This window comes from Pterocles gutturalis, unplaced genomic scaffold, assembly GCF_000699245.1.
Source record: "Pterocles gutturalis isolate BGI_N339 unplaced genomic scaffold, ASM69924v1 scaffold19029, whole genome shotgun sequence".
Lineage (NCBI taxonomy): Eukaryota > Metazoa > Chordata > Aves > Pterocliformes > Pteroclidae > Pterocles > Pterocles gutturalis.
This window is the reverse complement of record NW_010128620.1, coordinates 1-15,844: the sequence shown is the minus strand read 5'-3', so window position 1 is coordinate 15,844 and position 15,844 is coordinate 1. Positions and strand designations below refer to the sequence as shown.

General features: G+C 53.0%; 1 protein-coding gene across 1 annotated transcript; it reads left to right on the top strand.

Moving 5' to 3' along the window:
- Window positions 1-535: 535 nt before the first annotated feature.
- Window positions 536-12,945, top strand: LOC104459996 (acyl-CoA dehydrogenase family member 10-like; the record flags this gene model as incomplete). The annotated part of the gene is made up of 15 exons (XM_010079700.1): window positions 536-701; window positions 1,196-1,344; window positions 2,168-2,362; window positions 3,824-3,982; window positions 4,248-4,407; window positions 4,856-4,997; window positions 5,744-5,833; window positions 6,606-6,787; window positions 7,353-7,503; window positions 8,630-8,775; window positions 9,383-9,556; window positions 10,440-10,795; window positions 11,347-11,416; window positions 11,766-11,854; window positions 12,877-12,945. Coding segments are annotated over exons 1-15 (2,298 nt in total), but the record flags the coding sequence as incomplete, so codon positions are not given.
- Between the last annotated feature and the right edge of the window lie 2,899 nt (window positions 12,946-15,844).

The following is a 15,844-nucleotide window of genomic DNA, read 5'->3' as shown; positions in this document are numbered from 1 at the left end:
CCCCTCACACCCTTTCTTCCTTTCCCCTCACACCCGCCACGCTGGTATCTTGCTGTGCCAGGCGTTGGGTTGTGTTTAAGGGAAAAAAAACCTAAAGGACGGTCCAGCCCTGGGAATAAAATGCTTCGTGGCATAGGGCTGCCTAAGGACACTCGTGGGTGATCAAGAGAGCGGCGGGATCCGGTAGCTGCTTCTTTGAAACCCTCTCAGCATCAGCCAGGTCATAGAAAAGTAAATCTAGCAAGATTGACCCCAGGGATAGCTGGTTCAGTAGACAAGCAACAGGAATATTGTAAAAAAACCGTTGTTCTGCAGAGTTTTGCTGTGGTTAGGGATCAGTGACAGAGGTGTTAGTGATGAGTCAAATTCTGTTCTGCCTGAATGTTGGAAGGGTGGAAGGACCCTCTGTAAAACCACGTTCAGGTGCCTGAATTTGGCTGAGACACTTCATGCACACGTGTAATTATTTTCCTTTGCAGTGCTCTCTGTCCCAGCCTCTCTCCTTGGCATGGGCCACTTGTGAATTTTCCGCAGCATGTACCTGAGGAGTGTTGCCCGCGCCCCTTACTTGCGCTGTGCCGCGCTGCGGCAGTGCCCACAGGGGTTAGTTGGGCAGAGGCCATCGGGATGGCGCCATTACAGAGCTGTGATCTTTGACGCCGGCGGGGTGCTCCTCCCATCCCCTTACAAGACAGCCGCGGGTGCGTGTTCTCATTTTTCATTTGCTCCTGTTGTTTCTGTGCATGGAGGGGAAAATCAATTTCAGGTGTCCTTGTCAGCCGCTGGTGGGTCTGGTAAGGTATTCAAGAGCATGCAATGATGAGGATGGTAGTCCATTGTACCATCAGAGTACTAGAACTGACAGGAACCCGTTGGCAGTTCCAGATCAGGGCCTGATGCAGCTGGTGACGAAGCTGTCCTGTCGTGACACCACCTGACACCACCCAGTATTCCAGGACATGTCCAGACCTCAGTGTTCTTACCCCAAGGGTCCCACCCCAAGAACCGAGGGGAGGTGTTTCAGTTGGGGGAATGCCAGAACTTCTCTCCGTGGCTGGGTAAATGACCCCAGTCCAGCACATCCGTTCTCATGAGTGCTGGTTGATGTATCAACTTCAGAGGGATTTCAAGCTGATTTCCCAATTCTGTTGGTTCCATACATCCTCTTTCCTGGCTTTCTTGCTTTTCTCTATAGACTGGGAGGCCCAGAATTGTGTTCCAGCTGGCACCATCCAGCAAGCTATACTCTCCGGAGGGGAAAATAGTCCATCTCGGAAGTACACAAGAGGAGAGCTGTCGACGGTGGAGTTTTTGCAGGAATTGGGACAGCAGTGCTTTGAGATTGTAAGCCAACTCTGCCCTCCTCTCTTTGTGCTTACTGACCGCAGGGAAGCAGGATCCTGCAATGTGGTGGTTCAGTGAGGAAAGAGCAGCTTTTAAAAGAGATCCTTCGATGGAAGGGTCTGGATTTACCATCTGGGAAACATTGCTGTCTGATCAGGGCAGGCTTTTCACTGCCATCAGCATTCTGGTACCCAGGCAGGATGGTCAGCTGCATTTGCCTTCACTTCCAGGAGCCTCTTCCTGCATATTTCAGAACTTTTATTTCAAGACATCTCTAGGATCAGCCAAGATGAGAGGGCAGAGAGTCAGAGACCAGCTGAAAGGCTTTTGCTGCGAGTTCATACACGGGCACACTCAATGGATGGAGGCCGTGGTCTCCAGGAAGGGTTCTTAAGATCAGTAGAAGCCCCTCCGCTACGGCTCCAGGAACACAGTGCAAGAATCCTCTTCTGAATAAAGTCTTTTTGAAGCAGCTCTGTCTAAAAATGCAGATTCCTTTCCCGCCTGCTGAATGGTAATGCAGTATTTGTCTCTAACCTGCCTTGATTCCATGGCAGGCACAGCCCTAGTGCATTTCTCTCTCAAAATCAGCGTTTTATCCCTGCTGCTGCTTCTATAGAATTAGTGATGTGAGAATGTTTGGTTTTTTGTTCCAACCAATTTAGCTTGGGGGATCCACTGACTGTCTTCTGCTGCCAAAGCAAGTAGGATAGCAAGATAAGGTGATCAGGCAACCTACCTACCCAACCACTCTTATTTTCCTCCCTGTTTAAAAACCATTTATGGCTAATTGTAATTCTTGGGGGTTTCTCTGGTTTCTCAGGCAAATGTCTGTGTTCCAGTGGAGTCTTTTCTCTCGGACTTAATCAGAAAGGAGATGATAAAACAGCTCCCCATAATGGCAGAAGCAGTCCAGTGTATCCGTGCTGAAGGTCTCAAGACAGCTCTTCTGAGCAACAGCTTCTGTCTGATGAATGGCGAGAGCTTTCTGCCCCTGGACCGAGAGCACTTTGATGTGGTAAGCCTGGATGGATTCCAAAGTCCGTTTCTGTAGCTGGGTCTATAGAAAGCTGCAGCTGAAATTCTTCATGTGCAGGCACCAAATGAATGGCAGCCGGCAGTATGGGTTAGTAGACATAAACTAGCAAGGTCAGTAACGGACTTAGAAGCTGGAACACTATACAATAAATAATTGTTATTACTGAGTGTCCCTGCTTGCTTGTATTTAGTTCTTACTCTTTTAAAGCTTGTTTCATCCCAAAGAATTGGAAAGCATCCCCCAAAAATCCCACTGCCCCAACATGCTGATCTGTCCGAGCTGACGAGCAGGCAGAGACCCCGCTCCCAGCACACTTTGATTTTGCAAAAATGAAGCAGAAGGGTAGCCACGAACCTCGAGGCTGGTTTGAGCGGCTTCACTTTAACAGGCAGCTATGAGGACTCGCCTCCGCATGACAGAAGATTCGCTTTTTTGTGTGCCCCAACTCACATCTTTGAATTTCAGGAGTTTATTCATGACTTAAGCTTGTTTTATAGCCTTGATTGAGACAACAAAATATGCAAAGAAGAGAATGTCGATATATTTTAAACCTGTGACTGTTTAAAGTAATCTTGTCAATGTTCTATCTTTATGGACTGGGCTTTCTGTGCATCGTACCAGTGACAGCGGTGCCTGGGAAGGTTTCTTCCTGCAGGGATGCTCTGTTGTGATGGTCTGTGGTACCTTTCATCCCAGACTGTTTCCAAGCCCTTTAATAACCGTGGCCAATCTGGTGTCATCACTCATGCGGGGTGGCTCTTCCGTAACAGCAGGCAGCAGGACTGCACAGTAATTACTGAAAAATAAAGAAGAATTTAATGTGGATTTCTGTTAGGATTGGCTTTTATGTCTATCTAAAAGATTCATTTGTATTCCTGGAGGGTCTGTCAGTGCAGGGGTGAAACACTGCTTGATTTTTTTGTGGTTTTGAGGGCAATATGAGTGTTCAGAGACTTACTCGAGATTTTTTTGTTCCAAATTTGGGCAGCTGATTATGGTCAACATCTGTGCTGCTGTGAAGATTGCTTTGGCATGGTTGATAGGTGCAGTGGGCAGGAGACTGCTTTTCCAGATCATTGGGAAGGTGGTGCAACCCAAGGCTTTCTTGGACAGCGTTGACCAATTGGTTCAGCACAGTCTGGGACATCCAGTGAGTCTCCCACATCCTAACATCTCATTGGAGATCTTCCATCCAAGGACTGGCTGATCCTGTTTAGCTTATTGGAGCTGACAGAGCCACAGCCAAGCAATTGGCACCCACGCGGTCGCTTGAATCACATCCTCTCCAGCTCCGTCAGCCCTCCATTCCCCATGTTCTTTATTTCACATGTTACTTAGACTGTCAGTCTCTTTCCCACCCTCCCACCCTCCATTTCCAACACTGCACGCATGTTTGTGGTCACAGTAGGCTCATGCATAATTCATTTGTTGTTGCTGTAGATGGTTGAATCTTCTCGGGAAGGAATGCGCAAGCCAGATCCTCGGATCTACAAGCTGTGCGTGGAGCGCTTGGGCGTTCAGCCCCAGGAATCCATCTTGGTCGACAACAGCAGCCAGAGCCTGAAAGCAGCAGCCCAGCTTGGCATTCAAACGGTGAAGGTACAAAGCAATGCAACCGGGGCAGGCTTGGGCTAGAGTTTCTGAGTCCAGAAGCTGTGTTTGACTTGAGCTCCAAACCCTACAGCCAGTGTAACCTGGGAGAAGTCACTTCTCCTATATGGACCTCATTCAGACCCATGAATTCCGTAGTGGATCAATGCCGTTGGACTCACAGATAAATCCATCACGATTGTGCAGAGCTCTTTCTTTCCCAGGCAATTTTATCTTCTGTCACCCAGGGTTTCTCTCTCCCTCCTGCTTTCAGGTCGATGATCCAGAAGCAGCACTCAAAGAGCTGGAAACCTATCTGGGTTTTCCTTTGCAAGGGTTTGTTCCATATACTCGTTCAGTGAGATCAAGCATGGAAATCCCAAAAGATCGTCTGCAAAAATACCTTGAAAATGTTCTCTGTGACCACGCAGCAGGTATTGGAGCACTTTTTGCTCTTCAGGCTGAATTCTGGAGCCAGTGGCTCTTTCCATCATGCAACAGATGAAATTAAAAATAATGTTAAGGAAAGGCTTCTCATCTCCAAGCAAACGGTGCAGCCATTCAGGTTTCAGTGATCCGTCACCATTTTCTAGAAATGGGAAACAACATTTTAGGATTTCCTCTTTTGGGAGAGGCTGAGCACAAGTTGCCAAAGAGATGCCAGGAATGTGCCTGGCCTGTGAGCCATCTGTGGGATGCCATGCTCCCCAGGGATATGGGACACAGGAGCAAATCCCCAGGGATTTGGGACACAGTTTTCTGATTACTGCAAGTGAGATCTCAGACCCAGGCACAGGAAGGGGAAGTAAAACCTGGAGAAATGGTGAAAGATAATCCCAGCTCATGCTTCTGTCTGCTGACACTCTGCTCTCAACTCTTCAGGCCCACTAGTGTTACAGCAGTTTGGCCACGGACAGTCCACCCGGACTTATTATGTCAAGTTTGGAGATCACTCGCTGGTGCTGAAGAAGGAGCCCTCTGACAGCCCGCAGCCCTTGGGCCCCACTGTGGGACGGGAATACAGGTGAGCAAGAGCTGTGCTGGCCAGGGAAGGCTCTTGTAGACGAGATCCCAAAGAACCCCATCCCAGGGACAGTGCTCTATGCCAGCCTTGGCTTTTCTGTTCCACATCACACACACAGTTCACACACCTGCCTCCTCATCTCCCTCCCCTGCATTTTGCACAGCTCCGTATCCCAGTCTGGGGTCTGTCTGCTTGGTTCAGCGAGCGTGAGCAGTCCTGGATGGAGAGACAAGGCTGTGCCACCGCCCTGCAGCTGGCAGTTAGGACCCTGTGCCTGTGAAAAGCCCCCTCCTCACTCCTTCGCTGCGATTCTTCCCATCCACGGAGCACACCACAGCTCGCCCAGCACATGTCGGGAGGATCCCACCGTGGCATCTGGCCCTTTGGGTGGGAGAGAGGTCACAGCACAACACAGCAGCTGAGCAGTGAGGAGCCTGGCTGAGGGCCAACCCCACGCTGCAGCGGTCGTGCTGCAAACCAGCTTGCTGTGCCTGAGGTCTCTGCCTCAGCAGCAGAGCAGCAGGACGCTTGTGGGGGGGCTGCTGTCATCTCCCCTTGTTTTTTCAGTGCTAGTCTCGGGACTCTGAGCCATACAAAGATTTTGGTGTGCCGTTTTCCCCTACCCGCAGCCACGCTATTTGAGTGTGTTTAAAATGGAGCACAGGGCTGTCTTTAATATTGTGTGTCTGCCTAGCAACAGTGCAGTTCTGGTATCGATTCCCTGAAGCCCTCCTGTGCTGACGCAGCTCTCTGACTCGCCCCGGCAGGGTCCTGAAGGCACTCGCTGCGGCTGGTGTTCCTGTTCCTGCTGTACTTGCTCTCTGCGAGGACAGAAGGTAATATTTCCCCTCAGCTTTCACTCTGCGCTTGCCAACGTCAGCCAGATTCCCCCAGAGATAAGGAGAGAAGGAGCCAGACATCACAAAGTGCACTGGTCTCATTAGTGTTTGCCCAGTCTGGGGCTAGAGGAACCTCTCAAAGTTCGAAGGACAGTAACACTTTTATTTGTCTCAAATTAGGTGTGTTCTATTAATCAAAATTCTATCTGCCTTTGAAAAGCAGCTATAAAACAATGTGGTCAGCTTCCCACTGACTCAGTATGCTCAGGTTTCCAATAAGGTGATTTTTCTAATGCCCCAAGATCTACAGCTGCAATAGCAGCATCTCTGAGAGCGGGACATGCTGTCGAGTCTGCAGCCAGGACAGCTATGCTCGGATCTATGCTGGCTGCAGGAGGAAAGTCTCTGCACTGCAGTTAAACATGTGACGGCTGCTCACGGTGTTTGCGTGCAGCCTGACAGCCCAGCTCCAGAGCTCCTGGCAGGGGAGGCAGGGAGGTGGTTGGTGCTGCAGCCTGGCCCCAAGCTCAGCTTCCCAGGGCTGGAGGGACAGGGACTGATCATGCCATGGCTGTGTGCCACCGGCTGGCAGCCCGAGCTGGGCTTGAGTGTGGCCACAGCTGGGTGTGAGTGCTCAGGTGCTGGTGAGGCTGCTCTTCCCCTTCGTGCAGGTGAGGCCTGGGGGGGTGTTCAGGGTGCAGGTGAGGTCTGAGGGGTGGTAGGCAGCAGGATTAACCTCAGAGCCGCCGGTTCCACCTTGCTTCCCCAGCACCCTCGGCACACCTTTCTACCTGATGGAGCACCGTGCTGGCCACGTCTACAGCGACATCTCCCTCCCCACGCTGCCATCCAGCCAGCGCAGGGCTATCTATGCTGCCATGAGTCAAGTCCTCTGCAAGATCCACAGCGTAGACCTCAGAGCAGCCAAGCTGGAGGACCTCGGGGAGCATGGTGAGAGAAGGCTGTGTATCCTCTGTCGCTGTTTGCTTCTCCTGAGTATCAGCATTTCAAGGGATAGGCTCAGGTACAGGACTTGGGCCAAACTTGGGGGCAGTTGGGCAAGTCAAGATGGGCAGCAGGGTGTCTGAATCTCCAGGCATGGTGGGAGGGTGTGGAGAGCTGCATCAGATCCTCCGAGTCTGTGTTTCCTGTTAGTAGTCCATGAGCAAGAGCTGCACTGTGTGTGCAGGAGGAACTCGTTTGCTGCCATCTCTGACCAAACTTCCTCAGCTGCTCCAGTCTCTCTGCAGGGCTGTCTTAGCTTCTCAGAGTTGGTGGAGAAGTTATGTTTTTGTCCAGGATCTGGTTATTTCCACCAGAATATCAAACCCAGTGCTCAGTTAAGAATGGATGCGACCCCTGGAAATTACAATTAAATTCTTGGAGATTATCTCAGGGTGCAGGACTGAGAGCTGCTTGGCTGTTTGACTTTTCCTCCATGCACCTTTTCTGCAGCTCTTTTGAAGCCTCTTTGTGTCTGTCCTTTTCCCTGGGAGCCTTCGTTCCTCTGTTGCAGGTAATTACATTCAGCGGCAAGTTGAGACCTGGACAGAGCACTATAAAGCTGTGGAAACTCGTGTTATCCCAGCCATGGAGAGACTCATTGAGTGGCTGCCTCTGCATTTTCCTGAATCTCAGAAGACGACTGTGGTGCACGGTGATTTCAGGTACTGCTTGTCTGACAGCACTGCCCTGGAGCACGTCGCAGGCAGTAGAGTGTAAAGCATTTTGCAGACTTCAAAGAGATGCTGAGTTGGGCAGAACAGCCCGAAAGCTGGGCTCTGGGTCAAGGTCAGCCTCCCTCAGGTAACAGGATCTAGAGGGCCGCGAGCCCTTTGCATCTGTCACGAGAAACGTACCCAAGAGCTCTGACTGGTGCTGTCTTGCACCCAGAGCTCTCCTGTGTTTGTCTGCCTGCTGATCATGGCAGTTTAAAGCAGTGCCTGTTCGAGAGCAGGGAAACTGAGGCAGGAACTGAAAGCCTGGGCTCCTGATGTCCGGTTCCAATCTTGGTGCCTCATTGGCGTCTCAGAGTTTTTTTTCCCAGCCACTGCAAGCACTGGTCTAACACTGGGGGATCACCACCTTGTTCTGCAATACTCAGAAATCAGTCCCGGTGCACGTTGCTAACGAGGTTTGGTGCTTGAAGAGTTTGGGTGGCTGCTGAGATGCTGCAGGATGTGTGGCAAAACCCGCCGCTGTTACAGGTGAAGTCATGCAGGAGCGCGGTGGCTGGGGACACAGGGGAGGGATGCTGAGAGCTACTTCTGCGCTGTCAGACCCTGGTGTGTGCCAATTCTGGGCCAAGGCTGCTCCCCCAAGGTTTAGCACACACAGCTCCTGCGTGACTGGAAGCTGGTGAGCTCTCTGCACCCTGGCAGGATGGATGCCGTGTGTTTCCTCCTCAGTCGCCTGCTGCCCTGCCCTGGGGCTGAAACTGGTGAAGGCTGAGCTGTGCGCTGGGCCTGGAGTTACTGTGTGCCGTTGAAATGACCAGAAGGTCTCCCTGGACAGTGACTTGCCAGCTTCACTTTTTGGCTAGCTTGTCCTGTAACAACTCCAAAGCACAGTTCAGTTAGTTCGTCATTAACCAGGGAGTTCACTATTGAGTAATCTCAGTCCTCCCTGACCTACGCTTGCAGAAATTAATGTTTCGCTTGCACAGGCTCCCAAAAGACTCAGCAATTTTTGCAGAGAGCGAAGAGCACTGGAAAGCACCTACTGCTGCTGAACACTGGGATTTTTTTTCCCCCTCTTGAGACTTTTCTGATCTCTTTTTTCCCTCTGATACAGGATGGACAACCTGGTCTTTCATCCAGACAGGCCAGAGGTCCTTGCTGTCCTTGGCTGGAAGCGTTCAACTCTAGGTGATCCCATCTCTGATTTGGCGAATAACTGTATGGCCTACTTCCTGCCACCTCACTTTAATGCGCTGAGAGGTACAGAGAGGGGCAAAGTCACAGTTAACTCACGCAGAGAGGAATCGGAGCTCAGAAACAGATCCGCTCCTGCCCAGAGAGCTCAGCTGACAGTTGGGCTCAGTGCAGCTGGAAAGGGCTGTGGGTCTCGTACCAGAGAGGAGGGCTTCACAGCTTGCAAAACTGCATTTAAAAATTAGTTTGGATTATTTTTGCTCTCACTTCAGCTGTAAAGCTAAGGAAGCCTTTTGGGTGGGAAATCTGTGAAGCAGGACAGCCCAGAAGGGGTTTGTCCCTAAAGTGATACACTTGTTAAAAAGAACAATATAGGGCTAAGCAGAGAGGAAAATCGCTCCATTGTTTAGGAGCAAGATCCATCAGTCAGTGCGTTCACAACCTCACCCCAGTGAAGAACACTGCCCTGTGTGCCCTGTGTGCGTTTCACCTGCGCGGGTTGGTGGCACTGTTATGTACAGGAACAGCGTGGCAGCAGCGCAGGGGCTGGATGGGCGCAGGGGTCTCTGCTGCTCCACAGCTGCACGACTCTGCCACGAGCCTCACAGCATCCCAAAAAACCCCAGAGCTCCTCACTGTCTGCTCCTCACTGTTCCCTCTTCATGTCTTCCAGGCTTGGGGAAGCGTGATTTGGGGCAGCTGGGAGTCCCCACGGCAGAGGAGTATTCCCGCATGTACTGTGGCCACATGGGAGTGGAGCATCCTGAGAACTGGAATTTCTACATGGCCTTTGCCTTTTTCCGTCTGGCTGCAATGCTGCAGGGACTCTACAAACGCTCTCTGGAAGGTGAGGAACCCAACCGTGCTGGCTCTGTGCTGCACAGGTCTCCAGCCAGAGCACAGACGGGGAGAGCTCTGACGCTGAACTGGGGCAGGTCAGCCTGGCAGCGTGTGCTGCAGAGCTTGGGCGCTCGGGCCTGTGAATCCTGAGAGCTCTGAAATTCCAGGTGCTGCAGCAAAGCGTGGCCTGTCTGATGGTCTTGTGCTTTCATCAGAGAGCTCCAGTAGGAAATAAGGGATCAAAATGAGAGATTTTGTTTCAGTCTGGAGTTGAGTGACCTGGGAGTAATTGTGCAACGAGTTACTGCTGCGTGTAGACAAGAGGGATGCGACTAGAGTATCGTGTAAAGCTCAGGGCCCCCTCCCTGCCTCCACGGCACAGGCTCTGGAGGGTGAGAGGCTGCTGTAGCCCCTCAGGCAGGCTGCCTTGTGCGGTCAGGATGTGTCCTGCAGACAGGAGAAAGGGCCAGAGGGGAGCACACACCGGGCATTTCCCCAGCGGCTGCGTTTTGCTGGATGTGAGGTCTGCTCTGTTCCTTTTTGTGCTGGTCAGAGGTTGCTGTGTGGTCACTTTTCTTTCATGGGAGAACTGAGCAGAGGCCAGAGTTCAGGGCTCAGAGCCGTGTCCTACAGGTGGAGCTCTCAGACCTTCAGACTGAGCTCCAGCCTTGGCACAGAGATTCAGAGAGGTGGTGTGAACTCTCAGTGCTGTTTATCTGCATACATCAGGTCTGGCTTGGGAGTCTTTATCAGAGAAAAACAAGATGCTATTTTCGTACTCCTTAGAGTCCTACTGGGCTGGCCCAGACAAGGGCACATGGTGCTGTTTGGGATGTGAATACATAACACAAACTCTTTCAAACGAAGGTGTCCTGTTCTCTGGTCTCCAGGGAAGCCAGCCCCAGGTGAAAGCAGCCCGGAGGATGCAGAGTTCGTGGCTGACCTGGCTTGGGATTTCGCCATAAAAGAAGGATTCCGTGTGTTTGACAGCCTCCCCACCACAAAGCCTCTCGCACGACGGTACAGCACCTGGGCCAGGCCAGGGCCGCTCCTCAGCAGGACCTGTGGTACCTGGCCACGTCCTGGGGCAGCTCCTGTGCCCAAAGTCCGCCTGGTCGCTCCCCCCACCAGCCTGCTGGGCATGGCCGAAAGTTTTTGCTGCAAGCTGGAAAAGATTGTGGGCGTCTGGTGGAGTTTTCTGATTTCCCAGCCCAGACGGACTCCACATCATCTTCTAGAGCGGAAGGTGAGACATCTTCCTCTCTAAAGCAGTTTGCTTTGCTGCACCTACAGCAAGGTGGGGGATCACAGCATGCCTCTGAACACCCTTGCTTTCCTGATCGTATTAGACACTTGGCACGTTGTAGAGTTCAGTGGCTTGGAGAGAGGAGGCTGGATTCCCATCGCAGGCTTCATTCAAGTAACAGAGTTCATATTCTGGGAAACAGCAGTTTCAGAAGCTGTCTCTCCCTTCCAAGATGAGCAGATTAACACCAGCTCAGCTGGAAACACTGGTGCTGCTCCACCAAGGTCCAGCCACCAATGCTGGTGGAGTCCCCAGAGCTTGGCTGGGCTTGGGCTTTTCAACACCTGCCAGCCCAGTGCTTGCTCATGCCCTTCCCCTGGCAGGGGGAAGCCTTGCTGCTGCCTCTGTGTGGGAATGGCTAAGTTAAATCTCCTACAAAAGGTCCCTCTTGGTGCTTCCTTGGCAGGTCCCTCAGGCAGGTCAGGAAGCTGCTTGCTCCTCCGCAACTTCATTTGTTCCTTTGCGTTCTCTTATCCCGCTCTCCCTGGCAGGGGCTGTCCCTGCAGACGTCCCTGTCAGCAAACAGTCGCCTGCGCAGTGATAAGCCAAGTGTGGTCGGCAGTGCGGGCTCTGCGATGACGCTTGGACTTTGGTCTTGCCACTGTCCTGGGCTCTCCTGCACAGAGCGGGTGCTGCTGCAGCCCTGAACCCTCAAACAGGAGGGACACTGGTCATTCCCGGTGTGGTGGTGAGGAGGAGGAAACCAGCTACCAAAGTGACCTGCCCATGGCCATGTGGTGGGTCAGTGACAGAGATGGGAGCAGCATCAGGCCTCAAATTGTAGAGCTTTAATTACACATCTCCTCCTTCTGGCAGTGCACAGCAGGTCAGGTCAATACACGGGTGTCAGGACACCTGGGTCCCCTGCCTGGGCTCTGCAAACTGGTTTCTCTGTGTTTCCACTTCCCAGTGCTGCTGGTGGCCGCGGCGCAGCTCAGTGTGCCCGTGGCTCAAGGCTGGCTGGTGTTGCAAACAGATTTGCTGGGAGTGGTGTCACAAGTAATCATTCACAGAGTGTGTCACGAAAGCAAACATTCCTATCCTTGGGTTGCTACCGAGATTACGTTCTTAATGTATTCTAGTGACATTGTAAATTCTAGTGGGCTACTTAACCGCCTTTTAGCTGCCAAAAAAAAAAAAAAAAAAATCCCATCTGTTGTTCAGCCCTTCAGAAACATTTGCTTGTGCTCCAGCAGAAACCAGCAACCCCCAGCATTTCAGGGTGCTTAGCAGCTGATCCTCTGAGAAGGTGGAAAAGGAGGGGAAGCAGCAGCTCTGGGGCATCTGGAGGTACTGAGATGGGCAGATCTTCTCACCCTTCCTCCAAACACTCATCTTCAGAGCTGGGAGAGAGTTGCCACATCTCCAAACATCAGGACTGCCACACTCTCTCTACTCCACTTGTGACACTGCTCCTTGTCTGGGGGACCAGAGAGCCCCCCTCATCCCTACCATCTCCCTGTCCATCCCACCCTTCTTTCCCTTGGCATCGTCCCTGCTCTATCAACCTTTGCTCTGGGCGCGTGTTGTGAAAGCCAGGGGAGGAGTCTTGCTGCCTGTGGCAGGAAGATAGTGCAGGGGGGGGTTAACCAGCCAATCAGTCCTGGCCTGGCACCATCACAGTGCTGATGAGCTGGGCCAGGGCGGAGGGAAAGGGCAAGCCAGCCTCGCGCCAGCTGGCACTGAAGGGCTGGAGGTTCGTCCCAGCGAGCTTGGCAGGAGGTGCCCTTGGCTGAGGCGCTCTCAGCTCAACTCTCGGCCGATTCTACCGCATCCCGCACGGGGAACCAGCAGACTTTGCACACTGGTGCTGAAGGCTGCCTGGCCCTGCAGGTCTCTGGGGAGATCCTCCGCAAGGCTGCAGCTCTCAGTTTCTCTCTCCAAGTGAGCATAAGTGCATCTGGCCAAAGCACTGGGCATGCAGCTGTGCTCCCAGGGTCATCTCTGGGAGGGAGCCAGGACTGGCTGTCGGGGGGGCAGCACCAGGGTGGGATATAACGCGTCTCATCCTCTTCCATCAGGCAGAGAGTGCCAGGACCAAAGCAGTGGCTCTGACGATGACTGTAGTGGCCATGGATCGGGACAGCCAGGTGAGGAGGCACATGCACCAAATATTTGACCCTTTTCTGGCCTGAATAAAGCAGCACAGGGACCCCTCCCTTCTGGGGCCCCCTCCACACCAGGAGGTTAGCTGCTGTCCTTCCCTGGTCCTGCAGTCCCTTCTTTGCCCTGCGTGGGCTTTGATCTCGCTCTCACCCAGGTCTCTGGAGCAGAGCATCTCAGCAGCACAGACCCCAGCCTGATGCTTCCCTCGGATGTGCGCTCCATGTCTGGCTGAAGGTCCCGCGTGGTTCACAGGACAGCGCTCTCCAAACCAGAGCTGAGCCGTTGGCTGCAGCGCTGGGGAGCCTCGGATGTGAGACTAAACCAGCTGCCCTGGCACGGGAGAGGTCGTGCTGACAGCAGCCTGGGAGCTTCTGGGTGTCGGTGGTGTTTGCTGTGATCTTGTATCTGGGCTTGGTGCCTTTTATTGCCAAGCTCAGCGGGTGTAGGGCAAATCCATCCCTGGATCATGAGGCTGTGGGTGATCAGTGCCAGCCCTGCAGGGAGGGGAGGGGGTGAGGAATGACGGAGGTGGGGTGCAAGACTTGGTTTTGGGAATAAAGAGAGTGGAGCAGCGTGTCTCTCCTCCTTCAGCACAACAGCTCCAGCTACCTGCAGACTCCAGAAGGACTCCTGTCAGTGGTGGGGGGAACTGAGTCCTTGAGGACTCCTGGCTGCAGGGGAGACTCCGGAGCTGAAGCAGTGCTGGGAGGAACTGGGAGGACTCCATGGTCCTATGGCTGCAGCGGATCTCTCTGGGTTTCTTTGGGGACCAGGGAGGATGCAGACTGGATCAGTGGGGGCTATCAGCGCTTCATGGAGACCAGCAGCAAGGGGAGAACTGTGGGAACAATCCTGGGAATTCCTGGGCTCTTTATGTGTAATCTACTATTAACTCAATATTAAAGTGATGAGCACACTTCTTTGAATTCTTCTTCAGTTTCTCCAGGACGGGCACAGCCTCACAGCTGACTTTCACAAGGCCACATCCGTCTGCCCGGGGTCACCGCCACATCCCTGCTCTCAGGAGCACAAGGGGTGCTGTGGAGGAGCCCTGGGGCAGCTGCTCCACAGCAGGACCACTGGGCTGTAGGGAAGCCTTGTAACCTGAGCTTGGGTTTTTCCCAGGCCCCAGGGTGAAATTCCATCTCTCCCCCAGGCTCTTGGCTCTGGTGGAAGGGGGAGGGAGCCTGGATCGGAGCCTGGATCTGCCCAGCCCATTTGGGGCGATTTCCGAGCAGGCACCTGGTCTGCGCATCTCCCACCAGCTCATCTTCCAGGCAGGCTCAATCCCCGCCAGTTTTTGCAGGGCTGGGAGTTGGGTCTGCCATGAAGGTGTTTTCACCATTTCATGTGGTTTTAGGGCTGCTGGATTTGTCTGCTAAGCTCCAGGGAAGGGATGAGTCCTGCTCATGAGGAGCAAAAGCATTAACACAGGGCTAATGCCCAGTGTCAGCGGTCGTCCATCCAGCTATCGGTGGAAGACACGAGGACAGCACACAGGAGCTTAGCCCTGAGCCAGGCTCTGCCGGAGCTCAGCTCTGAGACGTGCCCTGTGGATACGCAGCCTGACCCAGGGACATCTCTACAGGTAAAACAGGTCTTTCTGGCACCTCCCCAAAGTGGTTTAATGCACGCAGCTCTGCAAGAGGGGGGAGAACATGTTGGAACAAGTGGTCCTCATGAGTGCCACCTCCTAAAGAGCTGCCCAGGACCTGCTGTCTGGGGCACAAAGGGGAATTGGTCACCCTTCAGGGGACATGGGCAGCCAAGGATGAGAGGGGCTGAGATCCAGCGCAAGAGGATTTCTTTTCCGCTGATTTAGGAAATGCAGCCTAATCTGAGTGCTGCTGGACAACCTTGGGCAGCTGCTTTGCTTCTCCGGGCTTCATGGTTCCTCCCTGCAAAACAGGGCTGCTATTCCTCCCAAACCAAATGCCTGGAGACCCCCAGATGCAGGAGCTGCCACCGTGCTACCACCTAGACCTTCAGGGACCTGGGTCTTCCAGGACAGTGGGTTAAGCTATTTCTGAATTTATATATTCTACAATATTTCTGGCCCTTTAATAAACCAGAGTCATCCACTCCAAGTTATGCTTCACAAGCCCTCACTCAAAGAGCCAAAGAGGTGCTGTCGGATACGGGGTAATTACCACAGGTTTAACTTGGAGGTTAAAAATGATATTTTTAGTCTGTGGCGTCCTTGGTGATGGCAATAACTGGAGGACATCTCTGCTCCCTGCATGTGAATCTGCACTTTCACATGCTGAAGTTGCACAAAGCATCTTCAGCAAACAAGAAGAAAAGTCCTTTAGCCATCGCTGGGAGCAATTTTACAAAGCTGTTCGTTTGTACGCACCGAGTACTGTTGCTGTTGGGAGAGCACTTCGCTGGCTTTGTTCCACTTCCCCTACACACCCCAGTTTCTTTTTTCAGATTCCTGTGCCAGTGCTAATGGTGGAGTGTCCAGATAACCAGGGGGTCCCAAACAGTTTATCCCATCACACCACCTTCCCCACAAAACTAACCAGCACAACAGAGGTGTTTCTGGTTCTCCTCTGCCTTCCTCCTTCTTGTCACCTGCACAAAGTTCTCCGGGCATGGACAGGGACAGGGACAGTCAACGCCTATGCCAGACACCGATGACACATCCCTGGTGCACCAAACCGAGCCGTGCCAACGCGATCTGAACTGAGCTGGGCTGAACCAGCCCAAATGGGGCTGAACCGAGCTGTGCCCAGCTGAGCCATGCCCAGCTGAGCCAAAGGGGACCTATCTGAGCCGAGCTGAGCCAAAGGGGACCTATCTGAGCCGAGCTGAGCCAAAGGGGCCCTAGCTGAGCCGAGCTGAGCCAAAGGGGACCTAGCTGAGCCGAGCTGAGCCAAA